General features: G+C 38.6%; 1 protein-coding gene across 1 annotated transcript in view; it reads left to right on the forward strand.

Annotated features, from left to right (window-relative positions):
- galnt14 (UDP-N-acetyl-alpha-D-galactosamine:polypeptide N-acetylgalactosaminyltransferase 14 (GalNAc-T14)) overlaps window positions 1-22,132 on the forward strand; it is a 182,689-nt gene that overhangs the window by 110,432 nt on the left and 50,125 nt on the right. Inside the window, exons 3-4 of the mRNA XM_062437652.1 lie at window positions 2,778-2,876; window positions 19,374-19,441. Coding sequence (XP_062293636.1) covers window positions 2,778-2,876; window positions 19,374-19,441 — 167 coding nt within the window. The remainder of the gene's footprint in view (window positions 1-2,777; window positions 2,877-19,373; window positions 19,442-22,132) is intronic.

The following is a 22,132-nucleotide window of genomic DNA, read 5'->3' on the forward strand; positions in this document are numbered from 1 at the left end:
CTCTCTAAACTACAAAGTGGGGCAGCAACAGAGGAGAGTTTTCTCACATTTCTCGGTGGCAAGCTGGGAAACGTGTTGCTGTCATGATAAATATTGGTTTTGTAGTTTATGAAACATCAAATATAGAGCCGTCACTGTCTGTGCTGTGTGACCTGAAAACAACATGTTACCATAGGATATCCATATAAATATAAGTGAGATGAAAAACCATCTACTGTATGATTTCAGTCAGCTGTTATAGTTGCTTGGTTAATTAATTAGTTTATTGGCTTTATTGTAATAAATAACAGAAAATACAGTAATTTAATTGCCTGAATAAAAACATTAAGTTCAAACAATCCTCTGTACAGTAAAACTATGTTACCACACAAATAAAGTTAATGAGAAAAATGTTCTAAAAATTACAGGCAAGTAAATATAACTCTCTCATCAGTGTCTACAAACAGTGAAATAACATAATTAGAGTTATGCTCAAAATGTAATATTCTAATTTGAAGGAAATAATAGTACATGATAGGGCTGGGCAATATGACCAACATCTCATATATAAATATATAGGTCGTCATATCCTGATAATGATACCTATCTCTAAAACAATGAATAAATAGTTGGTCCTTATGTCACATTACATTACGTGTATGGATTGTACATCAGCTGTGTCGAGCAGCAGTGAATGCATAGATGCTCAAGGCAGTTTTTCATGGTTTTTTGCAAAGTGAAGGAAACACTCGATGACATCAGCTCGCACATCGTTAAAACATCAATTAAGATATCGTAGACATGTTTGTCTCTCTGAATGTCAACGTTTCATTAACACAGGTGTTGCTCAACTCAAACAAGCTCATTTGTGTTATTAACAGGTCATTAATGTTGTTGGTAGTGTATTAATTAGCCTGAGCAGCATGATCTGCATATCATATTTTCATTCTATTTTTAATGTTTTGTGAGTTATCATTTAGTTTTTTAATTGGATGTTCCCTCAACAAGATGGCAGCAGCTTTTTGAGGTTTTACTTAGTTAACATCTCAGTTTAGCTTGTTAGAAAAGTATAAAGAAAGTACAGCTGAGGCTTATGGGAATATGATTAGTTTTGTAGATATTTAATTAGAATCCAAAGTTTTGTGACGGGTTGAAATTTAGACAAGATGAGAAGTCCTTAGGATGAATCTCCTGGGAACCAAGATAGGAGAAAATATTCCTTTATTAGTTCCACAGTGGTGACATTTACAAAAAAAACATTTTGTGCCAATCCATGAAATTAGTGGTAAGATTTTTCACAGAATAATCAGTAGGCTTCATCTTCTGGAGCTCATGAATGTACAAAATGTTGTGGCAGTTCATCCAGTAGTTCCTGAGATATCTGAGTCTGGACCAAAGCTGACTGACTGACATTATCATCCATAGAGCCATTCTGCTGCTGCTGCTGCAGCTGCTGCTGCTGCAGCTGCTGCTGCTGCTGCTGCTGCTGCTGCTGCAGCTGCTGCTGCTGCTGCTGCTGCTGCTGCTGCTGCTGCTGCTGCTGCTGCTGCTGCTGCTGCTGCTGCTGCTGCTGCTGCTGCTGCTGCTGCTGCTGCTGCTGCTGCTGCTGCTGCTGCTGCTGGTGGTTTGGCTAGAATAACATAATGAAGGCAGGAAAGAGGCAGATTAGATAAACAGTAGAGTACCACGTGTTAAACTGGCTGGTGGTACAGTGTATTTGTGTTAAGTTCCAGACGAACACACAAGCACAAATTTGTGGAAGGTGATGTTTTTAAAAAATGAAGGCCAGAACAGAGCAAGCCGGCTGTTTCTGTTTGAAAATGTCACCAATCCATCAAACTGATAGGTAAAGGCCAGTCGTCTCATTATGCTGCTCGGTTGTGTGTGTGTGTGTGTGTGTGTGTGTGTGTGTGTGTGTGTGTGTGTGTGTGTGTGTGTGTGTGTGTGCGCGCGAATGTGTGTGTGTGTGAATGTGTGTGTGTGTGCCTCTGCTCTTCTAGACGAAAAGGCTGCTGACCCAGCGAAGGCAGCACACACACTCACAGACACTGATATGTGGTGTATTTTAATGAGGCTCTGGCCGGTCATCTATAATTCATCTTCAACAGGTCTGGGGTGACCACACACTCACTTTAAGTCTATGTGTGTGTGTGTGTGTGTGTATGTGTGTGTGTGTGTGTGTGTGTGTGTGTGTGTGTGTGTGTGTGTGTGTGTGTGTGTGTGTGTGTGTGTGTGTGTGTGTGTGTGTGTGTGTACACACCAGAAGACACACAAAATGAAACTATCATCAGTGTAAATCAGCAATAATTAGATTTTAATTAACTTCAAGTATAAAATTAAATGTAGAAGGTTTCAAGGGATCCTAAATATCATTATTATAGGTGTGTAAATGGTGTCAGCATAGTGTTGGGTAGGTTTTCTACTACTACTAGACACATTGCCTCATTTGCCAGATGTAGTTTAGCTTTTCATTTGTTTTAACGAGATACTTTTAAGTCTTAATTGTTCTGGTTAAAAACAGAAGAATGTCTGCAATCTTTGTTCAGATGATTGATGTTTTTATGTCAAATTAGAAAAAGTTTAAAATCAGGGAATCGGTATGTTGACTCACATGATAAGATGATGAAAAGGTATAGACAATATATACTGTGGGAGTGATTTTAACTTTTATTCAAGTTGTCCAACACTGACGTCTACTGAGATTATTTTAGGTTGAGGTTAACTTCTAATTTCCTTCACTTGCATATTTGTATCAATGGATCTGATGTCATGTTGAATCCTGTTTTTTCTGTCTCCAGGTGTACCATCCTTCACTACGACTCTGATCTTCCTCCCACCTCCATCATCATCACCTTCCACAACGAGGCCAGATCCACCTTGCTTCGCACCATACGGAGGTAACGTACACTGTCGCTGTGTTCATCACTTAATAAGACCATGTAAGATGTGATGAGTAGGGATGGGCATTTTACATCATTTCAATATTCATGTATTTGAAAAAAAAACACAAATCTAAGGTAAGACTGGGGCCAGAAATGAACACCCAAACAGAAATGCTGATACCTGCCAGCCAATCATAACCTAGTATTATCTGAAAATGAAAGTAAAGCGTGAAATGTAAGATGTCATTTTGAGATCACATATGATTTATTGAATGTACAGCTGCTGTTCTGTACATATAATGTATATATAAAAGAAGGGTTATATAGACAAGAAGCTGTATAATTGTTTTTATATAGAGTTTTAATATTAATCATCTGGTTGCATATCAGCCTTCAGGATCTGTATCAGTCAAAATGTGTTTTACTTTTGGCCACTGAAGAAGGAAACAATCAGCTGCCAAAAGTCACAGTGGGGGTGCAGTGATGGCACAGCCTTCAAACACACACACACACATACACACATACACACGCACACGCACACGCACATTTACACTGTCCTGACCCTCAATCTCTGAACTATCTTTCTGTCTTTCAGTTTGATGATATCAGCAGGTTGCCACACAAACACACACACACACACACAAACACACTCACACACACACACACACACACACACAAGATACAAACACACACACACACACACACCTCGAGGTTTTGGCCTGAGTTCAGCTCATTATACCAGTCAGTCAGCAGGGACCGGCTACGTCTCCTTACTATCACAGAGGACATTGTGTCTGTGTGTATGTGTGTGTGTGTGTGTGTGTGTGTGTGTGTGTGTGTGTGTGTGTGTGTGTGTGTGTGTGTGTGTGTGTTCTGTCCCTTCAGCCCTTCTCAAAGCTCTGCAGTTTTCAACCAATTAAAAGACAATCTGTCTCCCTGGGCCCCAATGCTCCCTTTGGCTCTGGCTCTCTATATGTACGTGTGTGTGTGTGTGTGTGTGTGTGTGTGTGTGTGTGTGTGTGTGTGTGTGTGTGTGTGTGTGTGTGTGTGTGTGTGTGTGTGTGCGCGTGTGTGTATGTGTGTGTGTGTATGTGTGTATATGTGTGTGTGTTTATGCCGGTGGTGCCTTGGAGTTGGAACTAGTTTTGCTTCCTTTTATTTTTAGTTAGTGAATTTGGAAGTGTGTCTCTCAGCAGAATAAATAGGATCCTCTGAAGCTTCTCCTGCAAACAGTTTTATGTAACATGAGAACATATCTTATATTTTTCAAGACATTTAAAACAATAATAATCCATAACATTTTAATACAGACATTTGTGTGTTCCTTTTCATTGAACAATAAAGTAAACTGACCCAGTCATTTCTGAACACTCTCCATGTGGCACAGTAGCTCCACTATGTAAACACATCCTCTGACAGACACTCATCACATTTCTACAGTGACAGCCACTGTGTGTTATGAACAGAGAGAAATAGTAGCCTCAAGTTATTATTTATTGCATTTTTTTTTTCTCTTGTATTTTCCTTTTGTGACCCTGACCAGACTTTAACACAGAGCTCATTTTGATAGCTTTTCTAGCCTCTGAGAAAAAGGTTCATGGATGAATAACACATAACACAAAGATTATTACATTGTCTTATTTTTCATGTGAGGTGATGAACAGGTGTCTTTTAATGTATAAATGAGTGTATGTTATGTAAAAGGCTCTTGGGCTGGATAAGATTTGTTTTAAATGTTGTTTGTTTAGCAGTACCCTAATTGGCCACAACAGTTGAGTGGCGCTGTACTTCCATGAACTGTATCAACAGAAAATCCAAGAAAATAACCTACGTTGTTTGATTGATAAATGATCTTGGAGAAGTGCAGCAAAGATTAAAAAAATGTTTAAAAAGTATAGTCTGTGGCGTAAATTAGACCAGATGTAATTTTGTTAAATTTAACCTTTAGTTGTTCACCTTTTAAAGCAGCCATTTCCTGTTTTATGCTTGAATGAAGGTGTAGTAGTTTCACAGAAAGCAGCAGGTAGAAAACAGGCACCACATGTTTCCTGCTAAAGTTTAGAAAAGTTAATCTTGCTGCAGAAGATCAGTTTACAGTCTTTCTGTCTTTTCTAAACTCACAGAAAGACAGCCGACAGTTCAGAGCTGACAGATGATGGTGATGCACTGAGACAGTGTGGAGTTTGTTGTTTTTATGTGTCCAAAAGTTGCACATAAGAACAGGTTTGGAGAGTAGTAGATGGTTGCCAAGGATACCCAGTTTTTGCCATGTATGTGTTTCAGACGATGTAATGTGGAAGAGTCAGCTCAACAGCTCTTATATAGATCTGAAAGTCTCAGATGAAAAGAGGTCAGATGTTAGAGGGCACAGTCGTGTACAGGACAGCAGCGCTTGGATCTGGAAGTGTTAGTGCTTTGCTGAAAAGACACTTAATGGACCATTCAGTGGTTTTGCAGGTTTTGGCTCATTAACTTTAAACTGTGTGTAATTTGCATTTCTGCCGACCCAACGCAAACCATCAATTTACAGATTGATTTTCGACCTTCCGGAGAGTCACCGGTTGTCAGTGTGCTGTAACTTGAGTATCACCTGAGATATATCACCCATCACAATCTTTGTCCTTATTTTTTATCAAAGTCAAGTCATCAGCCGTGTTTCCATCATATGTTAAATGAATTTTAAGCAAACTTTTGAAATGTGACAGAAAAGGAAAAAAAGAGAAAACAATAAGAAAATCCAAATCAGGAGTGTTTCCATCAACTGGTTCAGAGTGAATAAACGAGGCCACTCAAAGCGTAGTTTCGTCAGAGTTTACCGTCGTAGTCTACAATACATACAGCTGTAATAAACATAGTAGAAGAACACTTTGGCCATCCAAATGGAGAGAAATTGTTCAGGAACTTGTTTGGTCTCCTCATCGGTCCACATGTTATTATTACCAGCCATGTTTTTGCACGTTATAGAAATATCTGGACACACACTGACAGTAGAAACAGCTGATCAGTCATGTTTGGTTGAATATTCTCCATGTCAGAACTTACTCAGCAAAAGTGTTTAATCTTCAATTTAGCGCATTCACTTTTTCTCAAAATCCACTTAAGCAAGAATGAAACTTCTGCCATCTCCATCAACCTTTTCTGATGTTAATACTTGATGAAAATAAGTTGATTGAACCGCAGCTATTGAATCATGTTCTGTGTTGAAAGATGCAACTAAATCTCAGATATGTTGGCTGCTAGAAAAAATCATGTGTCCGATCTTTCCTGTCTTACTTAGACATCTCTTAGTTAAAACAATGTACCTAAACCTAAACCCAACCAGGTCCAATTCATCAAGCTTTAACTTCTTAACAACAAACTCTGTTATTGACAGTAACACTTCAGACTAAGACAGTAAAGTAAAGATTATTTTGATGTATTTCACACTTCTGTAAACCAAAGTTAGAAAAAACCTCAGAGTAAAATCATTAAATATCAAATAAGTAGAGACATAACAACACAGGACCAACAGACAGTTAATGGAAGTTTCTCTTTATTGATATTCAACATTTAAAGTCTCAATGTTTAATATTAGTTTTCACAGTTTAGGAGAAACTCCTGCATGATGATGTGTCAGTGTGAGTAAAGTGTGTAACCTGCAGCTGTGCACACTGTCACATTATTACTACAGTCAGTTGTATTGTCGACTCGCTGAATGATGCAAAACCCTTCATCCCATAGACGCCACTGTTTCTGCCCTCAAGTAAGCTATGGTAATGTGAAGTAAAGAACTGAGCTGAGAAAAAGCCTCCATCATCACTCTTTATGGGTGAATACTTTTAGAAAAATGTCAATCTGCTTATTCTCTCCATCTTCACTGAATCGGAGCCAAAAAGTTTACAAAAGATTATTCAGTGTAACGAAACTTTCTAGGAGGTTTTTCTAAGAGGCTTTGAAAGATATTTAGTTGAAGGCAGCAAAAAAAAAAAAAAAGAAGTGCAATCTAATTTCAAGCGTCAGTTTTCAAACAGAAAGGGAAAAAAAATCTTTAATAGTCAGATAATAACTAGATAAGTTTTCTTTTTACTATCTGCAATCATGCTTTGCTCCAGGGACTCTGAAAACACTGAATGCGTATTGAGTATCCACAATTATAAAAAATGCTATAATTTTGGGGTGTTGTGTGCTTTGGGGCGCAGCGCGGCATGCATGCTGAACTTTAATACGTTTGATTTGTGAGACAATGATGGGCACTCTGAAAGCTTTTCATCTCCTGATCAAAGAGTTGCTTTCTGAGGGGAGAAGCCGGGCCTTGTCGATATTTAATCAAGCTCTGATCCTAAAATTGATCTCATCTTCTCTGTCTCCGCTGGGCGAGAGATAAGCAGGCGGAGAGAGAGAGAAAGAAAGAAAGAAAGAAAGAAAGAAAGAAAGAAAGAGAGAGAGAGAAAAAAGATGTGGAGCTTTTGAGGACATATTTGGTTTTAATGGGTTTAATTTGTTTTGGCTGTGTGTGTGTGTGTGTGTGTGTGTGTGTGTGTGTGTGTGTGTGTGTGTGTGTGTGTGTGCGTGTGTGTGCGTGTGTGTTCATGCGAGACAGCGTGTTGAACTGTAAAGGTTCCACTATGAAGGAGGAGACAGGATCAACACGGGCAAAGAGGAGCGGCAGAGATAAATCTCTCTCAGTGTGACAAATATTAAGAGATTGAAGCTGCTATTTTAAGAAATTTGACTCATTAATCCCTCAAAACTAAATGAAAAAAAAAAGTGATCTTACACGAAGGAACTACAGCACAAACACTGCAGCAGCACGATACATTACAAATAAAAAATAAATCCAGTCTTTATGAATTTTCATGTTCATCATCTTGTTTTAACCTTATTTTTTGCTTTGATAACATCTGCAGTTAAATCAATGCAAACATGCTGAATGTTAATTGACAGGTGATTTAAATATGTGATGTTTGCTCTTACCTTTCATTTCTTTTGTTTATATGCATTCATTAACCAGCTGATTGTGTGTCATTGTTTTCTCTGTGTAAGGACACTCTCTGATAAACACTAATCTACATAATGTATGCAGCAGACAACACAAGCACACACATGCTGTACATTACTGGAGGAATGCAATAACATTTTACCACTGAGGAATAATTAATACATACAAATCATCTCTGAGTGTGTTGTTGTTATGTTTAAATGCATCTTTTAGCAGGATAAGCATTATTTGAATTGTTTTAATGCATTTGAAGTGTTTGATGGACCTCTTGTGCTATCATACAAGCGATGGAGTGTAGGTGTATTCCTGCTTTTTTCCATTTCCTGTTTGTTTCCTGTGCGGTAAACAGGTTTATGTGAAGCGTGGAGGCGTCACACTGTCACCTCTGCTACTGTATTCAGGAGACAGGACCATTACTGATGTTTTAGGCAAAGCTGCACACAAGGCACCATTGTTATATTTCATTTTTAATTAGACATTTGTTAGTGATATAGTCAGGCGAGTTGGCCAAAAAAATGTTTTGGAGCTTGGGGGACAATTTATAATTTCTCTATTTTTGTTTGCCAGTGAAACACAGCCTTGAAACATCATATTTATTTAAGACAGTTGAGCAAGAATAATAAAAGAGCTGCACCACCTGCAGGCCTGTCATCATTATGCATAAAATGCAGGTTATCCCACACAGCTATAGGCTGTCACAACCAGATGCTTCAACTAAATAGAGCGAACCCAGTGTGATAATTAGTTTGAGCACAGACAGAGGGAAAAAAAAACTCTGCTCACTAATGGATCTGCTCGTTTGTGTTTGTTTTCCAAATATGTGATATCTGATATCTGCAGACTGCAGCCAGATCTTCAGCTGGTAACTAGAGATACTGTACTACAGATCAGTACACAGAGTCATCTTCACTCTGACGTCCTCATAGATGTGACTGTCCATTCACACAGGAACACATGTACTGAAACTAAACTAGAATCAAAAATTCTAATTAATTGAATTAAATTGAGGGATTGCTCAGCCCTAGTTAGTAATACCATTTAATGACTATGAGTGTTATTACCCTTATAGTCACTCAGATAGAAAATCTTATTTATTGGCCGTTTAGAGGATTCTGGGAAATGTAGTTTCAGTTACCAATGACTGGCATTTAGAGCTATTAAGGGAAAAGTGCTTCATCCTGAGACTTTATATGATCAGTTCATGTAAATCATTTATCCACATTTACTCATAGTGATACGATACAATATACTTTTATTGTCTTAGGGAAATTTGGACTCAAGTGCTGCACACACAAAAATGCCCCCACAGTTACATAGACACATCACAAACATTACACACATCCCTTGATGAATACATAAAGTAAAAAATACAATACAGTGTGGTGCAGTGCAGTAGTGGTATCTAACCATGCTGTTAGTTACTGTTTGAACTAAAGTATGACGTACAAAGCATCAAATAATCCAGACCTCTGCATTTTTTGTGGGGTTAGGTGAAGAAATTGGTCAGTGACAGTTTAAAATTCATCTCAATTAGCCAACTCATTACGGAGCCGAGCCATCAGTCAGTTTGTAATCCGGCCAACGAGCCGTCCTGCTCGGCTCAGCAGTCAATGGGAATGTAGAAGTGTGTAGAAACGCCACTTCTAGATCAGCACCAGCTCAGCACTTTCTGATTCAGCGGTCCTAAAAAAAAAAACGCACAGTAAAGAGATCGGATCACTTCCTTCTACAAGCGATCAGGATTTATTAGGAAGAGGTCATTTGGTAGAGCTGCTGCTGTACTCCTCTCTTCTACTGTCTCTGTAGCCCATCTCTATTTTTATCTCTTTCTTGTAAACCAACGGAAAAAACATGTTGTTTATTTGGAACACTGATTTACATTCATTTTAATTTTAAAAAGATTTTTTAGAGAAGGCATCCAATTAGCCCAACTCTCCAAAAGCAGTGCAGTCCCCAAATGATCAGAATCCTGGTTTAGTTATTATTAGACAGCAGTTCACTTTCCTCTGATTAAACAGCGTTCATACAGCATCTGACTTCAGCTCAGATTAGACTATATTTGTCAAGAGCAGAGAGTATTTACAGAGAGCATTACAGTTTTTATTATCACTTATGAGCTTAGACATACAGCTTTCACTTAATACACAGTAATTACTGAGTATAGATATAAAACATCTAGATTAGCACTGATGAGACTGTATTTAATGTCAACAGAGCTGCCCTCTAATCCCAGACTGGAGCTGAACACTGCCACTGTGGATCAGCTGTGATGAGACAGATATACTGTATAGTGTAATGCATCAGGGCCAGTTAGACACAACGTATTGAGTGGCTGAATCAGGATTTCTTTCCAAGAACAGTTTCTGTGGATCTGCTGGGTCAGACGTTCTGTCAGAGCCCCAAAGATTTAAGATGTAATGAAGGAGCCGAGTTAATGATGTGATTTTTATAGATATATAATGTTAATTTCTTTATATTTAGCATTTTTTATAGTCTTTAATACCTTTTAATAGAATACAACCATCCTGAGTATCTTTATAATAAACAGCAACATAGAACTATATCAACATACAAAATAAAGACTGTAATCATAATATTAATATAACATTGGATATTATAATCTGTTGCCAATAAATGTTTCTTGTAAAAATATAATTTTGATTGCAAACTGTTAAATCTATTTATAACCTGTTTGATTCTTTTTATATTTTTTTTGCACTCTCAGGATTTACAGTATATTTAATCTCTGCTCCTGTTGACATAAATAGGATTAAATAAGTAAGTAACTTTATTTATAAAACACCTCTCAAGAGCAGAGTCCTCACAAAGTGCTTTTCAGAATACATCAATCATTCATACTGCAGTAGCACTGTGTTAATATCCAATCAATTGTGACATTTATCCGCAGTTTGGTGAGTCTGAAAACCTTCAGCTGTGTGTTTGTGTTTGATTTTAGCAGATTTTTCTGCTGTAGTCGACATCCAGGCACCTTAACATGGATAAAACACGATGTCAGGTTATAAAAATACATTTCTAAGCCAGAAGCTAAAGGTTTCTACAATTAGTTGTGTCTTTTTACCAAGCTGCCATAACTGGAAGTGGGTATGATTTAAGAATAAATGGTACTTTTTACAGAAAGAACATCTAATTTTTGCAATGGACTTCTTCCATTACTGTCAGAGGTCTTGAAAGAGAAATAAGTCGGGGACTGATGATGGGAGGATGTGGATGAACGGAAAGAGCGTTGGATACAGTGATGGAGAGGAGGGAGTGATCAAACAAAGTAGAGGATGGAAGAACTAGCTGTCAGCTAATCAGGCAGCGAAAGAGGAGGGGGTGGGGGGGGGGGGGGGGGGGGGGGGGGGGGTAGTAGGGAGGAAACAGACCTGAGGTATGAACAAAGAGAAAGCTTCACAAAGAATAAAGAAATAAGAAATGTGTGCCCTGACCAACATCTAAACCTCATGAACAGCACAAACTAATGTGACTGTTCACCTGAGGGGAGCGGAGTCAGTGGAAAACAACATTTACAAGCACACAATATTCTGCTTTTTGCCCCTTTTTCTCTCCAAAAAGAACAATATCACCACTGAATTACTTACACGGTTAATGAAAATGAATATTCAGCTAATATTCTTGTTTACATGCAGAGTGTTTTCAGGGTTTCCCTCTGCTCCAGGGGAGGAATCAAAAGATCTCAAGAAACCAGCGAGGTGAAAAACATGAGTGAGCTGCTGCCTGATATTTATAAGTCATATTGATATGATTGATATTATAAATGTATAGTTACACCCACAACCAGTATCCAGGTTGTCCCGTGTTGTTTACTACTCAGTGGCTGCGTGTCAGGATAATAACCAATCCCCTCCGTCCCCGCCATGGAGAAGCCTCGCTCTGTTTTTCCAGCCCGCCCTGAACAGCTCTCCACTCTCCTCTCATTCCTCTCATTCCTCTCCTCTCTCTGCCTCCCTGCTCCAGTATGTGTCATTTCACCTGCACTGGGAAGCATTACACAACCAGCCCATCATGCATCTCTATCCCAGCCTTGCAAGATTGTTGGATAGTTGGATAGAAAGCACATCCCACATGTCTTCAGTTGGAAAATGCTATATTTGGAGGCCTAACTCAGAATATCCAAACAAAATATTCTGCTTACATCGTCATATCCGGAATGATAGTGGAATATTAGCGTGCATGTAAACGTGGTCAATAGGAATGAAACAAAATACCCCACACATGAAGGAGAGAGTTGTGTTTTTACTGTAACCGACCGAGCAGAAGAAATCCGACTCACACCAGCTGAACGCATCACTTCTCAGGTGTAAATAAATCCATAAATCCCAGGCAGCAGGAAGACGAGACAATCTGGAAGCTGTAATAGAGGTGTTGCAGTTGCATCACACGTTCAGCAAACACATCTGCCGGTGTCGTGGAGGACCAGAGGAGAAAGATTACATATACAGTTTCACACCTGGAAGTTGAATCAGTTTTTGGATACACTGTTAAATTGTTAGCATTGTTAGCTACAGTAGTTTAATCAGGCTAATTCAAGCTCCCCACAGATCCTTACAAAGTCTTGAAATGTACAACAGTAAAATCCTGCTTTTATTATTATTATATGTCTCAACAATGGTATTATTTTTTCCTGTAAAGATGTTTTAGAAAAGTCATTAAATTTAGTCTTAAAAAATGTGCAGATATCCTGTAATTTAGTAAACCGTTCAAACACAGGATCAAAGATGTGTTCAATGACAGGGAGGGACATCCCAATGCAATGCAATCATTTGTGAAGAGGCAGACAGGAAACAAAGGTTAGAAATTGAACCAGGAACGTTGTGATTATGTGGTATGCACAGTACAGGGTTAGGGTTAGGGTCTATGTGTTTCAGTTCTATAAAAAACACATGGTGCGTTCTATTTGTACTCAGAAGTCTGAATTTCCCAGTCTGAAAATTTAACTGGAATATCCCCTGAAGTTGGATCTCTGACTGAAGAACCTCACCAGCCCTGATACTCTGTGCATCAACAGTATGAAAGATGTACTAACATCCTGTTTATTAGCACTTCTGTCTTATTTGTGCCTCATTAAATCAGTCGTACACTCAGCACTGTCCAACTTCTATCTGTGGACATGTTGCTACAGTGTTTATATGAGCAGGACACAGCGTAATGCGTTTCTATTAAATACTCTCAATGGGGAACAATGGCTAACCTGGCTAGAATTGATTTTCTGACTCTCAGACTCAGGAATGACGTCATTCCCAGCTCAGACTTCTAACTTCTGAGGTAAAAGGAAAGCAGCAATAAACTGCTTCTCCTGCAGTAAACCTTTACAGTACATCATGTTTCTCTTTCCTCTTCATTTTTCTCACACAAGTCGACACAAGAAACAATAAATTCTGCCCTTAAAGTAACTGTAATTCATTTAAAAACTCATGAAATCAGGTTCCTCTGACCTTCATGTAGACCTTCCTCATCTCTCTTTGCTGTTGGTGGCAGCAGACATTCTTCTACTTTGGTCTCTGTAATTATAAAATAGCTCTTATAGAGTCCAGTCCACACACCTGTTCACATTAAGCAAGCCTAATGCTATAGTTAGCAGGCTAAGTGCTCTGCTGGTCATGTTCAGGGTCATGTGGGACTGGATCATATCCCAGAATCAGGCTACACCTTACATAGGCCTCCATTCTCAGCTAATGGACAAGACAGGAAATCAATGACACTTAAAAGTTATTAATTGAACATTAAAAAGAACTCATCCGTGTTGTAGTTGTACATCAGCAGAGTGGAGGACCTTCATGGCTGACAGGAGGTTGTGATATCACCTCTTTTGTTTGTTTTCTCCTTTCAGCAGTCATTCTTTGTTTGGTAGCAGCTTTCATCCAGATCTCCACACAGTGCACACATGCTGAGCGTCAGTGACTCCGGCGGGAATTGAACCACTCACCCTGGCCGTCGTACAGCAGCACCCATTTAGCATCAGCACCGGGGAGCGGGGTTGAATTCTCACCGGGGGCCACACACACACACACACACACACACACACACACACACACACACACACACATACACACACACACACACACACACACACACACACACACACACACACACACACACACACACACACAGAGCTCTGAAAATGCACACTTTCAAAGCACTCTGGGATGAAAGCGCTCTCCAAATGGCAGCTGTAGGTAATGAAAATAAAATGAAATAATAAAAAAAAACAAAAAACAAAATCCCCTTCTTAAATTGATATATAGAGTGTTGGAAATGAGCGGTGCAGATATAGAGCTGCTATTCTGTGGCAGCCGACTGCAGTATTGTCAGCGGTGATAATATTTTCTGTGAGCTGAAGATAGCTTCTCCCTCAGCACGCCTGAGGGGAGGTTAAGCCTCATAGCTAGTGGCCTGTGAACCAGAGAATGGAGAAACTCCTGTGTGTGTGTGTGTGTCTGTGTGTGTATGTGTGTGTGTGTGTGTGTGTGTGTGTGTGTGTGTGTGTGTGTGTGTGTGTGTGTGTGTGTGTGTGTGTGAGTGAGAGTGAGAGAAAGAGAGGTGAGGAGGTGGAAAAATGGAGGAGAGGAGGTGGATAGAGAAAAAGGAGAGAAGGAAAAGCAATCATGTCATTTATCCATGTTCCTCACTGTAGAGCCGAATAGATAGATAGATAGATAGATAGATAGATAGATAGATAGATAGATAGATAGATAGATAGATAGATAGATAGATAGATAGATAGATAGATAGATAGATAGATAGATAGATAGATAGATAGATAGATAGATAGATAGATACACATTTCTGCTTTTAATCCATTTAGAGAGAATATATTAGAGGATTATGGCAAAAAATGTCTAAGTGGTGTAACCATAAAAACTTTGTACCAAATAATTCAACTTGCTTAAAAACAGTAAATTGTCAATAAAACACCATATCAACTAGTTTGGCATGATCTTACATTATAACTTTATATTAAATAAAGGTAATGGAATACAGTTGTTCTAAATATTACATTTCATCTGGTAACCATGGAGATCAGGAAACATTTACATGTTTTAAATGAAGTCATTATTAGTATAAGTCCACTTAAATACACTGTAGGTGGATGAAATATGTAATATGTATCATTGTTTTGTGGTTACACCATTTGACATTTTCAGGAGCTTTCAGTGTCACTTTTGGTAAAAAATGATGCAAATGTCATTTCAAATGATATAAAACCAACAAAAATACTAAATGTACATTTTAACAAACCTGATGCTGCTTTTAAAACTAGTTTAACATATTTTTGAATTTCTCATCTTGCCATCTCTTGGGATGGATACAGCGGGATTTGATCAGATGACATCTATATGAGTTGCACTGTTGACACACACTTCAGCAGAAGCACGTGAATAAACAAAGACATACACACAGAAAACACAATAACAGGCCACCAGAGTCCACCAGGGTTGTACTAACACACTCTGCCATTACAAAAAACAACAACAATACTTCCCCATAAAGCTTTTAACGCTTATATAATATAACAACATGTCAAAACACAAAGTTAAACCACAGTCATATTGAGTGACTGCCCCTCACAGTGTGTCAGACTTGTTCTCATACTGGGAATACTCCTCCTGGTTTAGGTTTAGGTTAGAGGTGCAGCAGGCAGACATGATGCAAAAAGCACACTGCACTTGTAATTCAGTGTTTAAAAAAAAATATATTCACCAGAAATAAAACATCTTTTATTTATGAGAAATCACATTAAGTCCTCTCTCCCATTAGCTTCCACACTTAGTCAAAACAATGCAGCTTAACTGGCCTGCTGTGTTTATCCAGCACCAGTCACATGTGTTAAATATCAGCTGAGGATGAGAGAGGAGAGATGACTGCTGGAAGTCAAAGACATCATATTTGTTCAACAGTTGTTTGATTAATGGCTCGTGCAGTTGTACTCACTCACTCACTCACTGTCAACTCTCCAGAGAATTCACAACTGTATTTGCTCAATTGGACATTAACATTACACTGATTTTATATCAGGAAGTTAAAATCAGTTTAATGTTCGGTCCCACTGATTCAGATATTTGCTGTCTCACATACAGCTCCTCCAGGTAATGTCCAGAAAATGTTTCATGTGTGAAAGGAGCTGTAGATGGACAGACATACATATATACCATCAGCCATCAGACTGTACAACACCACAGCTCCCAGTACCTCCCACTCCCACCATTAAGACAGAGGCAGTCCTTACTGTTTAATCCCAGGAACATTGCACACTTCTTTATAGTATAAGGAATTTATGTATATTGCAGATTTATATACTAACCGATTATTTTAAAGATTGTTTATTGTATATAGTATTTTATTTTATTTTTTATTTTTTATCATGTCCCCATTACAAGGCTACTGTTGTGTCAATTTTGAAATCCCCCCCTAGGGGGCTCAATAAAGTTCACCTTACCTTACTCTAAATAGTTGCCTGATACTAGACTCTGAAAACACAACTAATAACAAAAAATATCTGCTGGACAAAATCCATCAAAGGACAAACATAGCAGTTAGATCTGTGGGCTGTTGTGATTGGATAAGGCGTCTAATGCAATACAATCTCTGTTCATAGACATACTTAATGGACATATATACAGAACAGATATCTTCAAATATATTCATAAACAAAGTTGTGTTTTTACATTTCTCACTTAATTATATGTATATATTTTTAATAGTGATATCTACATTTTACTATTGTTAAGTCACATTTACTTGTATGTATATATACTGTATATATTTACAGCATCTATGTACATGTTTAGTTTTTATTCCACACTGAACTGAATTGAGTGGAATACATATATCATTTTAGATTCATTCTTTCTTTCACTGAAGGATGTAATGTGAACTAATGAGAACAATAAACGATCATCTTTCTGCTCGACCTCCTCATCTACCATCATTCTTTCTTTTTCCTTCTACCATTTATTTGCCTACCCCACACCTTTCCTCCTTCTCTTTCCTCCCAAGCCTCCCTCCCTCCATCTCATCCATCTCATCCATCAATCCGTTCATCCATCTCTGCTGATCGGTCCTCGACTCGACACGCAGAGGGAGAGAGAGAGCGAGAGAGAGAGAGAGAGAGAGAGAGAGAGAAGAAAGAGAGAGAAAGAGAGAGAGTAACAATCAGGGTTATTTGTCTCCCTTACCAGCCTGCCATCTCTCTCTCTCTCTCTCTCTCTCTCTCTCTCTCTCTCTCTCTCTCTCTCTCTCTCTCTCTCTCTCTCTCTCTCTCTCTCTCTCTCTCTCTCCTTCTCTCCCTCTCTTTCTTTATTATCCCTCACTCTTTCATCTCGCTCCACCTCTCCTCTCTCCCTGCATCCATCACTCCTCCTGATGGGGTCCGGTGCCTCAGAGACTCACAGGTTTCACTCCACACCTCCTCCTACATTACCAGCCTCCACTCCTCCTTTTTCCTCCTTATTCATCCCTCCCTTCTTCATTTTCACCTCTTCCTAATTCCATCCATCGCTTTCCATCTAGCGTCTTCCTTTGTTCCGTCTCGGTAAACAAACTTCCTTCTCTTCCTCCTTTGCTAATTTTTCCTTCATTTCTTCTTCCCTAGATTTTATCTTCTTCTTTTCTTTCTGTTCTAGCTCCATTTAACCTTTCTTCCCTCCTTTATTTTATTTCACTTTCCTGTTCCCCTCATTTCTATTTCTTTCTCTCTCTGTCCTCCACATTCTTTCTCTTCTTTCCTTTCCTCCTAACTTTCACCCTCTCCATCATCTCTGGTATCCCTTGTTCAATTTCTTCTTTCCACCTTCTTTTCCATCTTCAATCATTTCCTTCCCCCTCCATCTTTCCCTCCATTCTTCCCGGTTTAGCCCTTTTATATTCTCTCTATCTCCTCTTTTTTTCTTTCTTCCATCTTTCCTCCTTCATCTCATTTCTCATCCTTGCTCCTTCCTCCGCTCCATCCATCCTCCTCAAGCTCTTCTTCTCCCTCATTCACTCTTTCCTTCTCTTTTTCCTTATTCATCACCTCATACCTTTTTTCCTCCTTCCTTTCTTTTTTGCGTCTTGTGTGTCCTCCATCTTTTGTTCCTTGTTTTTTCCTCACATCTCCATCCTTCTCCTCACTCTTCTCTATCATCCCTCTCTTCTCCCTCCTCCTTCTTCTATTATTACCTCATACCTCACACTTGTCCCTCTCTTTCATTTTTCCTTTCCTTCTCTCCCCTTTTCTTTTCCTTTGATCCTGCTTCCTTCTCTCTTTACTCCATCACCCTTTCCTTTCATCCCCCCTTTGTGTCCTTCTTCTTCTCATCTCTTCCTTTGTCCTTTCATTTTTTCTTTTTCTTTTTCATTTCCTTTCCTTTCCTTTTTTATGTATGCTTCTTCCTTTATCCTTTTCCTTTCAGCTTTCCTTTCCTCTTTCCTTTCCCTTCCTTTCCTTTTTTATTTATCCTTCTTCCTTTATCCTTGTCCTTTCAGTTTTCCTTTCCTTCTCTCCCCTTTTCTTTTCCTTTGATCCTCCTTCTCTCTTTACTCCATCACCCTTTCCTTTCATCCCCCCTTTGTGTCCTTCTTCTTCTCATCTTTTCCTTTGTCCTTTCATTTTTTCTTTTTCTTTTTCATTTCCTTTCCTTTCCTTTTTTATGTATGCTTCTTCCTTTATCCTTTTCCTTTCAGCTTTCCTTTCCTCTTTCCTTTCCCTTCCTTTCCTTTTTTATTTATCCTTCTTCCTTTATCCTTGTCCTTTCAGTTTTCCTTTCTTTTCCTCTTTTCTTTCCTTTCCTTTTCTTTCTTTTTTATTTATCCTTCTTCCTTTATCCTTGTCCTTTCAGTTTTCCTTTCTTTTCCTCTTTCCTTACCTTTTTTCTTTTTTTTCCTCTTTCTTTTCCTTTCTTCTCTTCACCTCTCCTCTTATTTTTTTTCCTCCTTCTCCTCCCTTCATACCTCCCTCCACAGCCTCATCCGGAGGGGATGATAAACACGAAGATTATTGAAGAGTAGGAATGATGAAATAAAGGAGAGCAGAACCCCGCCCAGGACAAAAAACACATTTTCTTATTTTCTTCCAGTAAAAGTTATGAATTTTTTATGTTTCAATCTTTTCCTCTTTAATGAAACAGTTTTTTAAAGGCGACACGTCATACATTTTCATAACAGGAATTTGGGCTGACATTTTCAATATGTTGTTTCATATGGCGTGCGGTGCGTACATAATGGATTCATGAGCACCTGGTGTGTGTGTGTGTGTGTGTGTGTGTGTGTGTGTGTGTGTGTGTGTGTGTGTGTGTGTGTGTGTGTGTGTGTGTGTGTGTGTGTATGTGTGTGTTCGTGTGTGTGTGTGTGTGTGTGTGTGTGTAGGCTGGCATTTACTTGTCAGTTCTCTGTTTATTCCAGCCGCCGTGTTCGTGCATATTTGAGACTAATATTTTCTGTTGTCTCTCTCTCTCTCTCTCTCTCTCTCTCTCTCTCTCTCTCTCTCTCTCTCTCTCTCTCTCTCTCTCTCTCTCTCTCTCTCTCTCTCTTTCCAGTGTTTTGAACCGAACTCCTATTCACCTCATCTACGAGATCATTCTGGTGGACGACTTCAGCGACAATGGTGAGCTGCACACACACACACACACACACACACACACACACACACACACACACACACACACACACACACACACACACACACACACACACACACACACACAATCCAGGTCTCTTCCAGGTCAGAGATAATAGAGATGAAACCTAAATAACAGATCACAGAGAGAGAGGGAGATGTGTCCACAGCAGCTGGGTCCACAGGTTCAGGATTACAATGGAGGTGGAAAGAGACCTCCGTTCTGGGTCACAGAGGAGACCGATGAGTCTCCAGCTGTGTCTACTCTGCCTCCACAGAGACTCAAAGTTCAGGTGAAGTAGACACAGAAAATGATTAGACATATTTACCTTAAAGCAAGCTGCCAGTATTTAGATTATTTAGAATGACATTTTATTGTCAATAAAACCAATAGAGTGAATTTAGAAGTATTATCTAAAGCCTGTTAGATCTTATTCTTCTGTGCTGTGGAGCTTCAACCATTAAAAACACATCATACCAGTGAGTGACATGCTCTCATTTCCATAAACACACACATTGTTTATTTTATTATTTTAAGTCAGTCACACACACAAACACACACACACAAACACACACACACAAACACACACACACACACACACTTTACTCCTGTTCGATTACCTGATTGCCAGACCATTAACCATTAACCCGACACACTGTTCCAGGTGTAATATGTGTGTTTTATTGTGTTTCACATAAAAGTAAACTGAAAACATTTTGCAGTATAAACATATGTGTTTATAAATGAATAACTACTGGTGCATTCAAATAAACCAGCCTTTAATAGAACAATAGACTGCCACTTATACACCAGTTTTTATAGTATATATTATTTATATCAACTTGTAAACTGGTAACTACAGCTGTCAGATGAATGAAGTTGATGAAATGTGAAATATAAAGCAGAATAAAAAGGAACATAATTGAGAAGTTGAGTGCAGTACTCAACTAAGTATATACTTGATGTAAAGGAGCAGTCAATTAAAGATTGTGTACAAGTTAAAAGCCTTTAACACTTTTACAACAGGGCCAATCACAGACTGTAGTTTCTTTTTTTTCTTTTTTTCTTCCCACTCTTGTTCTCCTTCATATCTGCAAAGCTAACCTGATCACAAACAATATGTGAGCTCTGGTTTTTATGGCCAGGGAGTACAGCAGTGATAAGAAGAAAAACACAAATGCCTCTCTGTGTGTGTGTGTGTGTGTGTGTGTGTGTGTGTGTGTGTGTGTGTGTGTGTGTGTGTGTGTGTGTGTGTGTGTGTGTGTGTGTGTGTGTGTGTGTGTACAGAGCTACAGTACAGCAGCCTCTAAATAAAATTAGATTTGCTCTTGGAGCTTTTTATCTGAGTTACTGACACAAAGTATATTTATCTACGACCAACTTTACTTAAGTGTTTTTGTGCAATATTTGCAATATTTCATGGAAAGCAACAAAAGCATGAGGGATGTTAGTTTTTATGATATGTGCGATCCTCTGTTTAAAATCAATAAGCCTGAATTTGAGGTCAACAAAAGCAGCATCATGGGTTACCCGAGGGTTTCTGCAGGTCTCAAACTTCTATTTTATTCACATAAGTGTGAAATAGTTTCTCTTGCTCGCTGTAAGCAGTAATGTTAGTCATAGAATGTATGACACATACACATTTATACACCTATAAACCAGAAGTGGGTTTGTTTTGACAGTGGCATCAACTGAAGAAACACTGTCAGTACTGCTAATCAAGCTCATCCAATCATAATTGACGTGTCAGTTTGATTAAAATCTGAGATAAACTTAAATGAATTTATGATACTTAATGGCTTAATTTGTCCATTTGCTGATGCTTATCTGGGTCCAGCATGTGGTAAATAAATAAATATAAATATAAATAATATCATCAGGAAATATTATTACACACTGAAAAATATAGATCATACTTTGACCATGAAACACATATTAATTTATGTTCTATTTGGTCTTAAATTTTACAATTTAGGTAATAGAAAGTTTCAGGTTTGCTTCTGTAACACCAATCTAAGCCTCCAAGGCAGAGTGTTGCATACTCAAGTCAGTCCTGTTATTTTCTTTCTCTCCTTTGGCTCCTCTTCTATCTATAAAAATAAAACTTCCTACACAGCAGAGAGGGGAAAAAGTAAGAAGCAAAAACAACTTTGGAGGGCTCTCGTGGCTCGCTACTCTCCAACACGCTATTATCAAAGACATCTGCTCAGTCAACAACCTGACAGCCAGTCGGGACAGATGGTGCCGTACTCTCATGCACAAGAGTGAAAATCTAAGTGATGGAGGTTAAATAGAGGCAGATTTGGACGATGTAGACATGATCCAACCAGATGTGGCAGCAGCAGCAGAGAGATGCAATCAGAACTACAGACCTATACACAAATAAACAAGCAAATATAGAATATGTACAAATGAGCTACAACATAATAAACATTGTTGACTGGATTGTTTGTACACTCGGATCTCGTCAGCCAACAACTGAACATAAAAAAGAACATTTTCTTTCCTCCCACGCAGCAGTGTTTCATTTAAAACCACGTAGCATATCTCCTCTTTGGCTGTCATCCTAATTTCTTGCCGGAATTTATTTTTGGATGTTTGACTTTGTATGAATCTTTTATTTATTTATTTATTCATTTTTTACCCTGTTTCACATTCAGTAATTGACCAGAAAGACT

This window comes from Scomber scombrus, chromosome 17 (assembly GCF_963691925.1).
Source record: "Scomber scombrus chromosome 17, fScoSco1.1, whole genome shotgun sequence".
Taxonomy (NCBI): Eukaryota; Metazoa; Chordata; class Actinopteri; order Scombriformes; family Scombridae; genus Scomber; species Scomber scombrus.